This window comes from Rhea americana, unplaced genomic scaffold (genome assembly GCF_003343005.1).
Source record: "Rhea americana isolate MKP2758 unplaced genomic scaffold, rheAme1 scaffold_6, whole genome shotgun sequence".
In the NCBI taxonomy this organism is placed as follows: domain Eukaryota; kingdom Metazoa; phylum Chordata; class Aves; order Rheiformes; family Rheidae; genus Rhea; species Rhea americana.
In genome coordinates, this window is record NW_028186756.1 from 434,786 (window position 1) to 452,671 (window position 17,886).

Consider the following 17,886-nt stretch of genomic DNA (forward strand, 5'->3'; position numbering starts at 1 on the left):
TTTTTCCCAGTGGGGTCAGATGCTTTTTTGGTGAAGCTAGAGCCAAGGGGAAACTTGCTCCCTCAGAACATGACCCCAAGATTTGCCCCTTTAAAGTTTTTGTTTATCCATCTGTTAACAAAATTGAGCTGGAAAGAACGTATCCTTTTCGTCTCAAATACAGACAGGAAGACTACAAGCAGATGACTGAGTGAAAACAACTGAGGCAAAGTTACCATGAAGGGATTGAACAAGGCACTAGGACCTAGGAGGAGTCTCATCCACCCTGGCAGGAATTTCTTGCTTGGAGCTCAGACAACAAAGGCAGAGTGAGCCTGGTTTTCTTTCTCTCAGCATCTCCACCCTGTGTGCTGCAAACCGGTGAGTAAAGCTTTTTTAGTGACTTGCCTGCAGAAAAGTAATGGATATCAGAAGGAAGGGAGGAATCTCTTGTAGGACCTTGCAGCATCTGCAGTTCATTTTTAAAACAAAACGCTCGCATCCACCAATTCATTCTCAAAGTTGCTTGGCTGTTTCATTGTTCAGTGCGCGGCACCAGGCTGACTCTGCCGCAGCTGGTACCGTGGGGGGCCGCTCCCCACTTGGGCTTTCTGGGCAGGCCCCCGCATTGCCACCTTCAGCTTTACTGCAGTTTGGAGACAATGATTTCCATCTCCCCCAGGTCACAGTGACATTGTGAGGGAGCCCTGTTCCGGCAAATGCAAGGAGTGGGGGTAGAGATAGCAACAGCTTTTCCTGGATTTATACCTGGCTGCCAAGTGCTGGGCGTAAATCCCGCTTCTGCCCAACACGACCCGGCAGATGCAAGTGGCATGTTGTTGGCTGTGCCAGGGCAGAACCAGGCACTTCTCCCCCCACACCGAAGGAGACTCCCCCTTTTGTGTCAGGGTTAGGTGGGTGAGGAAGGTTGGTCTTGAGCAAAAATGATATGCTAGGCAAAAACGCCGCTGGCCGGGTGTCAGCCCAAGCCTCGGCTTTGCTGGCGCTGGGAACAATGAAAGGTGCCGCCAGGGCTGGCCGGCGCTCCCCAGGCACATCGACCTGGCGGGGAGGAAGGGGGACTAGCCCCGCTCTTTTCTCCTCATTAAACAGGAGCAGAAATGCAATGCCAAGGAGACTCAGACTGAAGAGAGCTTATTGAAGCCTCTTTTCAATGACAGATTTTTCTTTGCAGTCATTTCTTAGAGATGTAGGCTGGTCCTGGGAATTGATTGATGGGCGAGGAGGGGGCTGTGGAGAGGGGGAAGGGTGGGCTGGTCTCGTTGCTAACCCTTATTGAACAGGCTGTCACAAAGAAACGGCTTATTCCCCTGTGAGTATTCTTTCATAAATGCCAGTTTATTCTAATGTTAAATATTCAGATGCTCTTGTTCCTTCCACGATTTGCCAGACTGAAGGGCTGACTCACTGGGATCTCCTTGTTTTTGGTTGCCAAAGGAAACCTCATGAGGCTTAGAGGTTTAATTCATTACCAGCTGATGTTTGGATGAGTTTTTGGGGCTGACCTGTAGTTGTCATGTATTCCTTTGGCTCCAAGTCCCCGTTTACTGCACTTTGAGAACTCCGAGTTGCGGGAGCAGACTGCTCGCTCGAAACGTGATCCCTGCCCCCAGTAGTTGGATCCCTTTCAAAACGTGAGGACCCTCCTTCTCTCAGCCCCCAGGATCGATACAAATCTGGGTCAGGGGAGGGGGCACTTCCCAAACACATCTGTATCCCACTCCAGACGCAGCTCCTGCATTAGGGTAATTTTTCTCTCCGGACTGTCATTTTGCTCAGCCCTAACGTGCGCCCTTTGCGCTCCTTCCTTCCCCGTCTCCCTCCCGCTCAGCTTCAGATCTTTAGGGCTCACCAAACTATGGAACTTGATTTTGGACACTTTGACGAAAGAGACAAGGCGTCCAGAAACATGCGAGGCTCCCGCATGAATGGCCTGCCCAGCCCCACTCACAGCGCCCACTGCAGCTTCTACAGGACCCGCACCTTGCAGGCGCTGAGCAACGAGAAGAAAGCCAAGAAGGTGCGCTTCTATCGCAACGGGGACCGCTACTTCAAGGGGATTGTATACGCCGTGTCCTCCGACCGCTTCCGGAGTTTCGATGCTCTCCTTGCTGACCTGACCCGGTCCCTGTCCGACAACATTAACCTGCCTCAGGGAGTGCGGTACATATACACCATCGATGGCTCGCGCAAGATCGGGAGCATGGACGAGCTGGAGGAAGGTAATGAGCGGGCGGCGAGCGTGGCYGCCTGGCGCAGTGAGGAGGCGGGGTGGGAGGGGGCTGCGCCACTCGGGGCTGCTCTGAGGTCACCTTTCCTTTCCTCTTGGTTTGGGGACGTTTCTGCCCCCCCCCCCCCGGGCTGAGCTTGCCTGAGGGGGCAGCAGCGCGGGGGCTGTCCCCCGGTGCCGGTGTGGAGCTGCAGGGGTGTGTCCTGCTCCCCGGCAGGCATGGCTGCGTGCCCATCACCAGGGTGTCCCCTGCCCCTTAGGCCAGGGTCCCAGCTGTGTGCGGTGGGGGGCTTCCACCTGCAAGTGGAAAAGGGGAGTCTTGGGGGGTTCGCAGGCGGTGCATGYGTATGGGAGGTTCAGTGCTGGGGGTCCGTGCTGGGTGTGTAGGGGGTGCTGGGGGTCCATGCTGGGTGTGTGTAGGTGGGGGTAGGGGGATCAGTGCAGTGTATGCAGGCGCTGTGGAAGGGGGTATTGTGGATTTGTGCAGGGGGATGTGGGGGGCATTCGCATTCGGGGATTGTGCAGACTGTGTGTGTAGGGGTTGCTAGGGGTCTGTGCAGGGTGTTTGTAGGGGGTGTGGAAAAGGATGTTGTGGGGAGTTGGGAGTCATGCAGGGTGTAGGGAGTGTGGGGTTGGTACAGTTGGTACAGTGTATGTGCATGGGAGTGCAGAAGGGGGTGTTGGTTCGTGCTGGGTGTGTTGAGGTGCTGTGCATTCAGGTAGGGTGTCTGGAGGGGGAGTTCAGGAACACAGTGTGTGCGTAAAGGGGGGGGGAATTAGGGGGCTGCATCCAAAGAGACTTGTTTTGGTGCTGGGGGTGYGTATGGAGGAGGTGTGTGGGGAAGGTTGATTAGAGAGGGGTGTTGGGGTTCCCGAGGGGGCTGGTGCCAGGAGTGAGTGCTGGGGTGCTGTGCGTGGAAGGGGTGCTGAGACCTGTGCACAGGAGTGTGTGGGGGCCCCCAGCCACCTCGCTTTTCCCTTCCCAAAGCGATCAGGATGCTCGATCCTTTGTTCGGGTCTGGAATATTCTGGTTGCTTTGTTGGAGAGGGGAATTGCTTTTCCCAGCTCCTTGGTATAATATTCCACACAGGTGATCTGGCTYATTTGGTGACCCTTGAGAAATGTTGAGAAACCAACAGGCCTTTCATAAAACACAGTGGATGCGAGCGGGTGAGCCATCCAAGAGCAGGCTGGTGTCAGCCAGGAGTCACTGCATGACCTTGTCTACAGCCTCTTTCCCTACAATTCCTCTTCTCAAGTGGGATGCTCACTCTCCCAAAATACTTGGAGTAGGGGAAACACAATAGAATAAATACTGCTGTCCAGGTGAGCGTTTTACTTGGGACGAGTTGCTGTCTTTCAGAGACGATGCTGTCGCAGTGGAGTTATTCCCAGCCCTGTTGTGATAGAGCTGTTAAATGGAGGTGTGGCCGTTCTTAATTTTAGAGATGCTGCCATCTCTCAGTCTGATCTCTCAATATGGCCACAGCCTTCCTCTGGTGGCTGCTCTCAGTCCTGYTTTTCCAAGGCTTCATGTACATCTTCAGAAATAACTCCAAGAGAAAATCTACTTTGTTATTTTTTACCCTTCCTGCTTTTTGTCAAATAAGTTAACAAGTCTTCTATTATTATACTTGCAGTAGACTATTTTTGGTGCTGCAGGCAGGAAGGTCCCTAGTTTTTGAAAAGATATTTTTTTAGGTAGGATGCAGGCAGGAGATGCTGGCATTTGAAATCTGGCTTTGTTCTACCAAAAYAGTGCTCTGTTTCCAGATACCGAAGCAGTGGCGCTAAGACAGGAGTGGAATTATTGCTCTGCTGGGGACTTGGCCATGCGCACGTCGGCCAGAGGATTGCAGGCTGAGCAGAGTGAAAACAAAGGAATACAGTGGCCGAAAATGCAAAAGTAGCTCTGTACACTGTCATTGGCAGCTTTGTGAGAGGGCTATTCCCATATTTCTAGCAATGGGCTACTCATCTGTTGCAGAAAAGCAATCTGGGTGAGACATTACTTTTAATTTATAATGCAGTGGTGGTTGTTATACTGTAATTTCAACCTTGTGGTAACCTGTACTATTAGCTTGTTTGTATGACTGTGTACGAGATGGAAAAACAGAACTTCAGAGTAGTGGCACTGAGGTAGACACAATGTAAAACCGTGTAAGGATGTAGAGTGTGTGTTATATAAATCAGGTTTTTGGTTAGACTGAATGATCAYTGGAGGTGTGATAATGAGGGTAACTAATGCAGAATTGTTTTCAATGCTATGACTAATTTATTGTTATAGTTTCTTAGGTTCTACTTCTTTTTTGGAAAAGAGGCCATCAAGGATGCTAATCTTGGTACTTTGCTCTGCAATAGCTGGTGAATTACTGATATTAGTATTTCATGTCATGTTCAATGTACTTGATTACATCTGTGTGATTAAAAAAACATGCTTGCATGGTGTAGTCTAAATACATTTATGTAGGGTAGAGAATCATTGTTCACTTGAAGTGTCTGCTGTCTCGAGGATATAAGTTATTGTTCRAAGAGATTTGGTGTGCTACTATTTCAACACAACTTGGAAATAATGCTGCTGGTCTCCAGCCCCAGACTTGGGAGACTTTCCTCCTGTGGTATTAGAGATCACTCTCATAAGAGTCTAGATGAATGTTTTACTTCCCACTTCACAAATGGAACAAGTGGGGTGTCTCCTACTCTTGTGATCACATTTCCCACCAAGACTCTGCTGTGCAGGTGCTCCTTGCTCCCCCCGGAGCTCTCCCTCACCCATCACTGCATTGCTGTCCAGCCTTCCTGTGCCCAGACAGGCCCAATCCTTGTCTCTCAGGGACCCTCTCCTTCTGTAGCCTGCTGGTCGGATCAGTTTTTCTTGCCCATAATGGCTATCTTCCATCACTGCAATTGCTTCTTAATTTTGTCTCTATCTTCGACTATTCATTTTTTCATGTGGTTGTAAATAATATGTGAGTACAGGCTGGCATTGACTAGGAGTGTGCTCCTCCTTGATTTATATGTTGGTTTGGTGCAGCAGCCTGTTACGGCACTTTTACACCTGACCTTGCCTATCAGGTAAATTGCTGGCAGAACCCCCCACTTAGTACTCCAGAGGCCCCTTGGCTGAGATATGGAGGCAGGACTGGATCCTGGGCCCAAGTGCAGCTATCTGTAATGGTTATTCCAGTCAGTAAGTGGATTTTCTGAAAAACAGCACCAGGCAGTCTTTATTCCCTTTCATATTATAATGGGTTCCAAGGACCACAGCTTTAGGAAATCTATATATGAAGTTTGCTTATAGATTATTGCTGAGCTACTATTGTAACAGCTAATTCTGACCATTGTGCAATGAGAAAACTTATTATGAAAGATGTTTCTAAAAATATGTATATTGTGCCTTTTTCCCAGCCATGCTGTAGTTGATGTTAGAGCAGCTTACATTGTCAGCTGAGGCTCTACTGAAATCCAGCACCTTTACAAGGTGGCTTGTTCCTTGGTTCATTTTCAGCACCCACATTCTGATAGACCCATTGCAGTAAGATAAATGCTCCATGTATAAGCTCTGGTTGCTCTTATCATTAAATGGAGGGCTGGATAAAGACACAAGCTGATGTTATACATTGGCTTTGGCAGCAGAGATGGCTTAAGAAATGCCATTCTTGGCCCTGTGTCCCAATCTTGGGTCCCAACTCACTGTCTCCATTCTGCCAAGATCTTTGTGGGACAAAAGTTTATTTTTAGTGCAGCTCATAATTTTGCAACTTTTCCACATGGCCCCACTAGCAGTTTCTTAAAATAATGACAGGGATGCTGAGCCACAACTTGAGTGAGCTAAAGGCACATGGAACAGATCCCTAACTGCTGAAGCTAACACAGCGCTGAGTTAACCTCAGGGCTGAGAAGGCTGTACTTTGTTCCCTCTGAAAGAAGAGGCTGATACCTCCTGAAGAAACCAGATTTCCCCCTTGCCAAGATGATGTGTGTTTTTTTTTTTTTTTTTTAATGCTGTGTTTAGAGGCACCAAAAAAACTGGTCATCCTACTGTGCGCTGTCAAGTGAGTAGGAAGAGCTGCTAGAGAGGTTGTGGGTAAACATGTCAAGGTGGAAGAAGGTGGTGTTCTCAGCGAGGAACTGAGATGCAGAAGGGAAGCTTGGCCAGTCCTGCTGCCCAGTCCTACCTCCTCTAGCAATTGCTTGCCCTAATGCTTTAGGGGRGAGACAGATGGAAGTCAGAGCTCTGAGTCTTCTTGTTCAAGTACTTTCCTTCCCTCCCATACTCTTCCTCAGGATCTAGTCAGTGGATTTGAGGTGCCTACATCTTTCAATTTTTTTTGTTATATGCGGAGTTTGGGCCTGCTTCTAAGCAGAAGCAAGTTTAATGCAAATAAAAGGTCCTTTGCCCATGGTCAGAGTCAGAAATAAATGTGAAATAAGCCTATCAGGTGTAAATATATCATAGATTAGACACGGTGAATAAGGGCAGAATTTCAGACCAGAGACTAACACTAATGCTGGAGATGCGACATTCAGGGGAAGCTGCACAGCTGCTATCTCAGCTCCTGGTGTGYCTGGGCTGTTAAAGTGCTGCCCAGCCCTGCTGTGCCTTGGAGCTGGAGGGTCTTTCATCTAGTGGATTTACATCCTTGTCCTATACTGGGCTGCTCCAGTCTGAAACCAGTTCTTGCTTCAGTTTAAGTATCAGAAAAAGCTGAATAGGATTTTATTTTGCTTGATGGGATTTAATTGCAAACATTTGGGGGTTGTGTGAGATGTTCCAGAAAGTGTTTCCAAGCTTTTATATTCTGTCATACCCTGGGGAATCTTTTCCAAATTCCTGTCCAGGAACATTTAAAGTAGTCACAGGAGAGGTTCCACCCTGAAGCTCTACAGAGCCTGGTGTGTGCTGGGGCTGGGGGGTTTTAGGAAGCGTATGGAGATCTCCACCCAGCGTGCACATGTTCCGATTTGCCTGGAAGGCTGAAGTTCACGTAGCCTAATACTGCRATCTCGGCGACCTGTGGCGTTGTCCTGTGTGGCTGCTATCCTGACAGCTTGGCTGACTACATCCTGTGCAACAAAGCTTATCTTTGCAGATCTGTTTGCTTTGCTTGCTCGTCCTGGCTGTCATACTGGGACTGTGCTGGTCTCTACAGATAACTTGGTGTGGCAAATTCTTTATGTAGCTTTGGGCATTACATGGTTTTGAAGGCAGTTTAATGATCATGCATTTCGTTCATTTCATAAGTAAAACAAGAGGTGCTTCTCACTTGTGCAAGACTTCCTCATGGAAAAGCCAAAAGAAGAAAGCTATCCCACAGATCCGTTTTGCCCTGGTGGAGTTGGTCGTGAGACAGGCGTATTGCTTTTAGTGCGTAAGGTAGTGGCAGGTCCATGCAGTAGGAATTAAAGGCCTAGTTTGTCATAGTACAATGAACTCCTGCAAGGTGTTAACATGCTTTCTAGTGAAGTTGTTATAAATGTGAAAGCTGGGCACAATATAAATTGCTCAACTTTAAGACAACAGAGCTTACAACCAAAATAAACTGCAGCCCATGGAGACAGTTTTTCTGAATAACTGTTAACAGTTACACTTTTGAAGTGGCCTCAATCCAGCTTTTCCAATTTTTCCTGCAAGACTCTTAAACAGTTCATTGCACTTAAACTTGCTATGCTGAGAGAGGATAACTTTTTTTGAAAGCAGAGCCTGTCATTTTTAGTATTGTCAACAGGAGCTGCTGTAAGAGTTGAAGGCTTAGCACTCATCTTGAGCTCGGAATTTCTCTTAAGGCAAACCTTATCTTTGTTCAGATCATCCCTTCTTTAGGAGCTGGATAATCTCCTCATGCTACAACAAAATAGGTTGCAAAGCAATGGGTAGCACGCTTGCAGCCAGAGTAATTCAGCATGATACAAGTCATGGCTTTAAATGGCAAATATGCCGATTGTGACTTAAGTTCAAAGCTCTACGGTCAGTCCATCTCTTGCTGAGGGCATGATAGACGGAATAAATCAATGGTGTGCCCGGTTTGATGGCATAACAGAAATAGTGGCGCCTCCGGAGCACACTGGCGTGATGCCAAGTGTGCATCATCCTGCAGAGCTCTGGCTTCACAGCGTAGACAGGGCATCTTGTGCTGACCTGGCACTGAACTAGAAGAATGCTGTCCTTGGCACCGCAGCACCGTGGCCCTAATGACAGTGCGTTCAGCAGTGGGTTGGGTGTTGTCAGGATGCTTCAGATTTATTTATTTTTTTTTTTTTTGGTAAACACCTCCACCTCAAACTTGATGTGCAAGGTGTCCTGTGAGCGAATGTTGCTTTGGGGCTGCCTTTTGGGGTTTTGTTTGAAAGCAACAAAATGGCTGTTCGTCATCCTTGGAGTCATGACTTCCAGCTGGGTTTCTGCATGTGTACTCTGCTGCTTGCTTGTACTCACTGGCTTGTTCCTGCAAATGTGTGTGCAGACTTTCACGTTCAGGGCTGGGGAGCCAGGTGCTTCTGAGTGTTTTTTTCTTTTGSTTTAGAGTGAGTCTTCCCATCCACTTCCTCCCCTTCCTCTCTGTTATACTGTGCATGTCTTTGACAACCATGCTGTGCTGTTCACAGTTATATTTTGTTGCAACTGCAYGGTGGCACGCTTTGATTCCTCGTTGCAGGCTTAGCACAGATGGACGTGGTGGAGAGAGCTCCCCTCTCTCTGTGGTAGTGATAGTCCCTGCAAGATTTTTCTGCTTGGTGACCTTCTGGTCATAATACGCATGTTCAAGTCTGGCAAGTTGTGGACTTAGTGTGTTTGCCTGTTGCTGCTACCACCTCATGGTACAATCTGAGTAAAATACAGCTGTAGTAAGTGAAATAGAGTATACGCTCGTGGTTGGCAAATGGTAGAAGGGATRTACCTCACTAAGGAACTGGCAATATAATTCACTTATTTGAGGGCCATAAACTGTCTGAGTTTGGGAAGACATAAATTGTAGTCATCTTTAAAAATCAGTGAAYGCTTCAGGTTACATCTGTGGGTCAGGGAAGGAGGTGGTACCTCTTTCCTGAGCTGTACTGCTGTAACAGCAGAAGCGTTGCTGAGGAGAGCTGCTATGGTGAGCTGTAGAGCAGTGTCACTCCAGCCAAAATTTCTGGCCAGTTTTAGAATTGAACAAAATATTTGCTAGAGGTTAGGTTAAATGGAACAATGTGGGAAAGGACAGATTACATTTTCCACTTGTGACTGTAAGCATAATTTGAAGGCCAGTCTGTATATACAACTAAATACCACCTTTGCGGAAACAAAGCCTATGAAAGCAATACTACTTTCATGCCTCTGTTGCCTTCAATGTACACTACTATAAATACACTAGACATCTATAGAGTATAGAGAAGAACTTCAAAGGAAGCAGTTGGACATAAATATAATAGTATTCTACCAAACGGAGCAATAATCTCTACAGTTTACTTTAAAATGAGAAACATATTCATGGAAAATACATCTAAGACCTCACATGTTTATAAAACAGTGCAAATATATACTTTCTTCCACCACAGTACCTTTTCTCACAAAGCTTTATGTAAACACAGGTGAAAGTTAAGCCTTGCAACCTTTCTGCAGCAACAATCATTACATCTGCTTTTCAGCTAGAGAAGGTGAGGCACAGGTCAGCTGAGGAGTTTCCTGGGGCAGAAGTCCTAGTGTTGTGTTCAAACATGGGAATCCCATCCCTCAGTGTGCTATTGCTCTTCTCTCAGGCACGCTTGCAAAGGTTCTGCTGCTGGGGAGTTACGGGCTTGGGAGGCTCTGGCTGCTTAGGAGGGCTGATTCCCCCCAAGCATGTTGCACTCCCCTTACTCCACTTAGCACTTGGTGAGCTGTGAAACTGGAGAGAGGCGTGGGCCCCCTCTRTGCCAGATGTTGCTTGGCTGAAGCAGATGAATAAACCACTTATCACTTATCAGAAGATCCAAGGGATTTGATGCTGCTGGAAAATAATATTTCCAGTGGGAGTTTATCATGATATATGGCACTCTATGRGATATCTTTATGCTTCTACAGAGTCCAGCTCAGGAAATGTGAGGAATTAAGGAGCTTCAACTATAGGTACTACACTGTCAGTTTACTGAGGGGTTCTGTTGGTCATATACAGGCCTTGACTATAGGTTTGTGTAGTTAAAGCCAACAGAACCTTATAATGGGGTTTTTGTGTCAGTCAGTTTGGGATACACTAGTTGATTAAAAATGCCCACTTGATAAATATGCTCTTCATAAATCTCTCCAGCTCTTCCGCTGGCTCTTCTGAAGGAGAAGCAGAAACACAGAAGGTAGATCATTTGCTTCTTGTTGGCAATGATTTGGTTCATTTTATGCAAATAGGTGGTAGTACAAGCATCAAGAGTACACACCACTTTCTGGCAAATTTGGTATAAAGTCAGGGCAAATGTAGCTGCTTGTGGCATCAAACAAGCAGTAGTAAGGACACAAAAGCTACACCTCTGCTTGTTCTAAGCATATTAAAGGCTCCACTATGTTATGCACCTATAAGTAGTCTTTGTGTGTGTCCTATGAAGGGATTGTCGTAGCGACTCCATCAGGAATATAATTTAGTCAGCTGTGGGCACTATACACAGTCACATAATCATTTAGTACACATAGTCAGCTATGACTATATGGGCACTGCCCTTGATATCTGATATGTGTCCAGACTCTGAAATTCTCTATGGAAGTCAATGGGCTGTTTGGAAATCTCTATTTACATCCTAGCTGAATAGATGTCAAATGTCCTAGACATCCTGTAATGGAAAGCTGCCCTGACGTCTGAGTCATCAGGCTTTTCATAGATGCTCAAGCCCTGGAGTTCATGGTAGGTAACAAATAAGGAAATACAACTAGTCTGTTTATGTAAAGGACAAGTGTGTGTGTTTTTTTTTTTTTTTTTTCCCCCAAATAGTTAAATCTGTGTTTTGATTTCAAACTTACCCTAACATTTGAAGAATTTCACTTTCTCCTTTAAAATCAGCCCAATAAAATGCCAAAAAAAACCAATGAAAGATCATATAGGTGCATGTCTTATGCCTTCAGTTTCCATCAAAATTGTATCAAATGGGGGAAACAAAGATTTCTTATTCTAGCAATGACTAAATTTCTTTTTTTCCAATGCATCCTCAAGTGGTCAGCCGCCTGAGTCATTTCAGACTAGACAGCTACATTCCCTTAGGGAAACTCTTCTACAATCTCATTCTAATAAAAATAAAATAAAAATTAAAGACTTCTAGGATCCATCAGATTTGCAGGCTGAGAAGATTCTTACAAATCCTTGTGTGCTATGGTACTCTTCAAATCTAAGGTAGACACATTACTGTAAATGGTGCACTGAATTTCAAACCACCATTGGAAGGCATGGGGGTAGCTTGTGTTAATTAGAAATGTGAATGCAATATTTCACCCTTCTCTATCATGTGTAAGTTTGGATTTAATATATTAACACTTTTGTTGATACCAACTATCTTGAAGCAGGCAATGGTGTAGCATTTTATCTCTGCAGCTTCCAGGTCTCTCTTCCAATAAACCACTGGTACTACAACTGGCACTACAACAGAGCTTAATTGTTATGCCTGCTAGATTTATCAAAGCTGCTTTTGGTAGAGAGTCTTCACTACCACATTTCTGCTGTTTTTAGGCATGATATGAAAGGTACCTTTTGGATGAATGTTGATACCCTCTTGGCAAAAGATGACAGACTGAAGTAGTTACTGGGGGTGTGAAGGTGTAAAAAGGAAGCTGGCAGAGTAACAGAAATGATTTAGATGATAATTAAATGAATTAGGTGTTTATGAGCTTTTAGACAGCCTCGTTGCATCCTTAGGTACCTAAATACATTTATCGTATTTTAACCCCTGGCTCATGTCATTTTTGAGTGACAGTGTGTTTGCTGATGAGAAAGTAATAGGTATATTTTTAATAAAACATAAATATTACTGTAAAATTAAAATAAGACATGTTTTAATAACAAACTAATGCAGAGTGTCTGCTTTCTGGCAGCCCTATCATMATAATAATAATAAAAAAATATAGTTACGCTTGTGTTCATTTCTTTCAAAAGGGGAGAGTTATGTCTGCTCATCTGACAACTTCTTCAAGAAGGTGGAATACACCAAGAATGTCAACCCCAACTGGTCTGTCAATGTGAAGACATCTGCCAACCAGAAAGCACCTCAGTCCCTGGCCAGCAGCAACAGCGCCCAGGCAAAAGAGAACAAAGATTTTGTGCGTCCCAAGCTGGTAACCATCATCCGTAGCGGGGTGAAGCCCCGAAAGGCAGTCCGTGTGCTCTTGAACAAGAAAACTGCCCATTCATTTGAGCAAGTTCTCACYGACATCACTGAAGCTATAAAGCTGGAGACAGGAGTAGTCAAAAAGCTGTATACTCTGGATGGGAAACAGGTAGGAAGTTTTACAGATGTTGTCTTTTTTCCCTGACTTTCTCTTACTTTGAGGCTTTGCTGACTCAGACTTGAAGCCTAAAATTAACCTGAGATGATCACTGCCATCTGTTCTTTTAGAAGTCAGATTTCTCATGCCAGTGGTTAAGTTACTAAATTTTCACTGATATTAATATCAAGTAAAGAATGCAGCCAACCGTCTGAGTGAAACAGATGCTCTGTCCTGCACACCAGTGTGCAGTGAATGTCTTGTGGACTAAATAAATAACACGAGAAATTCTGCTCACAGGCACCAGTTGATCTGGCTCTTAAATAATTGCAGGAGCGCTTGAGCTATGGAGTCACTAAATGAAAATGTGTTGCTTGACTTTTCCTGTCCTCTGAGGAGAGTTTGTAAGGTAGTTACCTCTGCATGCTCTTCTGGCTAGCTCAGCAGTTAGCAGGAAAAGTATGGAACTGCGGTGCATTTTTTTGACTAAACATGTAAAGAAATAACATACAAAAGGAGACTTGGGTCAAAAATCTGTAATGGGCTATCATAATGTACTTCATGTCTACATGTTCTTGGAACTGAGGGAAACATCTGTCTCCTGTTAGCAACAGCACAGCAATAATCCATTTAGTATTAATATATCTATGAAAAGCCTTAAAGGAATGTATAAGGAACCTTTTAGGGACCAGGAAGAGGTAGATTCCTCAAGGAAAACTCGGAGCCTAATTTAGCAGGTTTGTGTCTCTTGTAACAAAAGGAGGATCTTATTTTGCTGCTGTTCTTGTTTCATGTTCTGGAGTGAGGCAGCACAGCTCTTGAGTGGGATGGACTCACTAGTATCAATCTTGGGATTGATACTACTACTTTAAAGTGATTCCCTCTCCTGTCTTTGGAGTGAATCATACAAATACTGGCTCTTGAAATACCATGCCAGTACTCGGCAGTGTGTCTAACCAACACACAGACTTCACTGATGGTGATATTCATTCTTCCAATATCAAAYATTGGCTCATAATGTGTACTCATCCAGTTGCAGCGTCAGGGAGCTGAATATAGCATATTGCTCTAGCCTGTCTGATATTCATACTTTTTCTCAGTGCTAGTATCCCATGCATTACTGGCCTATTGTAGCTTCAGAAATACAAAAATCTCTTGTGCCTGTCAAAGCCTGTGTTTCCACTTGTGTCGACCCAGCGCTTCTACTTCGTGATCCATATAACTTATATGTGGGTGGGTGACTTTCCCACTGGGCTGTCCATAGATATGGTAGCATGTTGTAAATAGGTGGTGACACAGAGTGATACAGTGGGAGCACTGGAAATGGTAGAGGGGAGGAACAGAAGAGGTGAAGGAAGAGGAAGGAGAGAGTCAAATGATCCCTCAGCAGCAGCCCAGTGAGAAATATACAGGATCGTGCAAATAGTATCACAGCTGCTTTAGAAAGGGCTTAATACATGGGTCTGATCTGAAAGCAGTTGGCAATTAATGCTGACACGCAGAGTCCTGTTCCACTTCCAGTTCTGGATCAGGATTTTTAACTGGACCCTTAAAATGTCTCAGTTCCTTGAGAAGAGCCAAAGTTTTGGAGGTGATGGTGAGCTACTGCTTGGGGCAACGTGCAGAAGTGSTGATGCCCTGTGAGCTTTTGTGGAACTGCTGTCCCTTGTCTATCTGCAAACTGGTTACAGGAGTAAGTGCTGTTTTCCCCTCTACTTTTGACCAGTGAGCAAGACCACATTAACCCATGGACTGAACTGAGCTTATGGCCTTGTGGTTGGATCAGCCTGTGAAATTRTGTGTTGATTCTTTAGCAGAGATTTGGGAAATGATGCATGCTCTCGTACTACAGCTTGCCTGGAGAAGTCCTGCTGTGGGGCAGAGTGCATTTTGGCATTTGCTGCCTTGCGTGGAGCTACTGCTATTCATAGAGCACAAAGATTAATATAGTTTAGCAGCTCCGGCTGCAAACTTTTGTCCACAGTAGCCACAATACATGACTCTCCTTGAACCTAAAAATAAACAGCATCCTTGAATTCCTTGCATCAYGGTCTGATATCCATGCAGTGACTGGTGCCTTAATTCAGCACTGTTTTCATTGTGGCAACATCATGGCTTGCCCCCCAGTTTTTGCTGCAGAAATCAGATTTCACTGAAAATCTGAGTAAAGTTTTTATATTTAGCCTGTTTTAGTTTGTAATTCCACATTTTCTGAAATGTGGTATTTCCCAGTGTATTTGAGATATGAATCTTTCCTATCCCAGCTGTTTCACTGCATGCAAACATACATGCAGTACTGCAGTTAATGAAAAGAGTGAGATTACTTCTGATTTGACATTAATTGAATGTTTAGTATTTGTTTGTGGCATCATTTAGTGTTGAAGTGTCCTGAGGAGCAAATCTGACCCACTGAGGCTTTGTCTTAATTGGAAGTTTTCCTTTAATGTTTGTATTTTAAGTCTCCTGCCTGTGTGGGTTTGCTTTCAGGTTTTCCACTGCGTACTGCTCCATAAAGTCTGACCTTGTGAGATAATATTAGAAAGATTTTTTTTTTTTTTGCATGTCTGATTTCAACATTAGAAAAAGGTTCTTAATGTCTAATTCTGGCAAACTATTTTCAAGAGAAGATATTCATGTAAATATACAAACTGCTCAAAGATGAAATGGTGACAAGAATCCTGACAGTCTGTCTCCAGTGTCATCAGAGCTGCGTTACTCCCTCTGTGAAATGATAAAATTTACAAAGGGAATGTACAAAGGAAAATCATCCTTTCCCAGTCCATGCGCTGTAACTTAATGAGAGGAGATGATTATTTTATTCATAGGCATTTCCATGGTGCTCATCAGCAGAGTAATCAAGATGCTTTACAAGTACAGGCAGTAGTGGCAATGACAGTGGTGTACAAATAATTACATTTCTTTGCACTGCAGACCTACTGCATTTGAAATGAGAAAGCAGTTAATTGAGTGCTGAAGGGGACATGTTTGATAAATTTAAYGCTTAAAACAGCAGTGAGATTAGGTCATCTTTCTAGGAAGTTTTATTTCTTCTTATTTCTTGGTTGTCTGTAAAATACTATGCTTTTGAAACTGCTAAATAAGCATCTTTTGTCACATAGCTCATGTAGCTTGGTCTTGCACGCCGGTGTGCCTTACCTGTCTGTATTCAAGCTGCTTCTCTCCTGGGAGCCTATCACCTTGTCTTGACAGACCCCCCAGAACTCAAAAGGGGCTTCAAAGAGTTGACCAAGTCACGTCAGAGAATCACAGCGTTAGAGGCTTACCTTTGTACTCTCGGAACATAGGTGCCCTCGGCCATATAGGAAGTAGTGAAGGCCAAAGTGCTCGGCGCGTTAAGCAAATGCGAGACGTAATGCAAAAGAAGGCAGCACTTGATTTCATGACTACAACTCCTGTTGTGTTGATAGACATAGGAGTAAATTTGGTCTGATCTGTGGATCACTTTGGAAATCACCTGCAATGGCAAATACTTTTTGAACTCTTACAGTAATTTCTAGAGTCCTGGATTCCTTGGAGCGCTGGCTGCTTTATAAACACATGATGGCTGTTTCTGCCTCACATGATTAATAAACTAAATTAGAACTTGAGACTGTGGATGAAGCTGCGTTCAAATAGTTTGAGTGCAATGGATTGAACCAGGCACTGAAAATGTTGCATAGATGAACTCTCCCATTTGTGCTTGAGCTTTCTCACTGCGTTGTGCAATTACTAGGTGTTTCTCTGGTAGAGAGGCAGCTATTTTGTCCCTGGCAGGTAAGTGAACCAAGTGCATGTTTTTGCTTTCTGTTGCCTTGCTTTGCAGGGAATGTCTGTCTGCATTCATTCCTGCTTTAAATGAACTGTTACATCTCATGTCAAACACACATACTAAACTCATTTTTTCGTGCTCTGTCTGGTATTCCAAAGCCTGCGAGCAGCTAAGCTTCTACATGGGGACATGTAGTGACAAAAATCAGTCATTTTATTCCTAGTTAAACCGGCTATGTGGCTGATACTTTGGAAGGACGAGAAATTCACCAGGCAGGTTCAGCTTTAATTTTGCACTAAGATACTTTTCTGTGGTATGAAGATCCATCTGTTTTTCTTCTCAGGCTGATGTTTTACCATGTCTTTCACTAACTAAATACCCTGTTCTGCTAACCTCTCTGTTATCGTGACTGAGAAAGCAGGATTTGATGATGTTCAGAGTGGAGAGACCTTGTAGGCTCTAGCTCCACATAAATATATATGTTTTGGTTGACAGGGTTGGCAGGGCAACTGAGTGCCTTTTTAGTCATAATAAAAGGCAGTGATCTCTTCTGGACTTCGAACTCTTCAAACATAGGGAAAAGGGTCACGCATGTGCTATTCATTGGCCTGTATCTAGCCTAGACAAAGTGCTTCTGTTCCATCTGAGTGTTAGCTGTCTCACCAGATGAAATTATATACATATTCATATGTCAGGGCATTTGTGACTGTGCTCCCAGAAGAATTTCCAGCCATAAAAAAAAAATGGTGCCCTCCAGCAGTCTTTGCTTTGACAAGGATCTCATGTGGCAGGTGATGAATGAAGTTCACCTTTCTGTTAGCAAAGCTGATGCAAATGCATACGAAGCCAGCCAGGGAAGAACTTGCCTTTTCACTTTAGATGACTTGCACTGAGGAAGGACAGCAGCAGCTCAGAGGAAAAAGCAGGATGAGCAGGCTCACAACAGGTTAAAGGTTGGGACTACTGGACCACAGCCAGTAAGAYAGCTGATAAAGCAGCCTTTGGTGCAACATTGGTCAAAAGCTACCTCAGATGCATCCATTCAGATTGCAGTGGAGAGACCAACCATAACCATGCCTGAGCAGCCTATTAGCTACACTAATTTTAATCTGATATTTGGAAACAAACTTTCAATATAATTTCATTTCTGAAGGTCCAAAATGAGCAATGGACCAACTTCTGTTGCCAGGCTACTATAGCTCTATGATTGTATTAACAGACTTGTATTGATATGACATCGAGCTTTGTTGGTGCCAAAGTACACAAATATGTCTAACTCCTGTAATCTCAGTGCTCAAGAAGGTGAAATAACTCCATGATAGTAACACTTGTGTTGCTGAAAGATCAGAGGGAGAAAAATTCGCGTTAGAGCCCTTGAAATAGTTAACTTATGCCTTGAGGTGTGAGGTTCAAAGCTGCAAAGCAAACAAGTAGGTTTGCACTGTTGCACATGCCAAGGGGTAGGATGT

General features: G+C 44.5%; 1 protein-coding gene across 2 annotated transcripts in view; it reads left to right on the top strand.

Moving 5' to 3' along the window:
* The first annotated feature begins 201 nt into the window (after positions 1-201).
* DCX (doublecortin) overlaps positions 202-17,886 on the top strand; it is a 74,329-nt gene continuing 56,644 nt past the window's right edge. For both annotated transcript variants that reach the window (XM_085319804.1, XM_085319805.1), the window contains exons 1-3: positions 202-360; positions 1,832-2,222; positions 12,320-12,660. In XM_085319804.1, the coding sequence (XP_085175930.1) occupies positions 1,859-2,222; positions 12,320-12,660 (705 nt within the window). In that variant the 5' untranslated portion in view covers positions 202-360; positions 1,832-1,858. The remainder of the gene's footprint in view (positions 361-1,831; positions 2,223-12,319; positions 12,661-17,886) is intronic.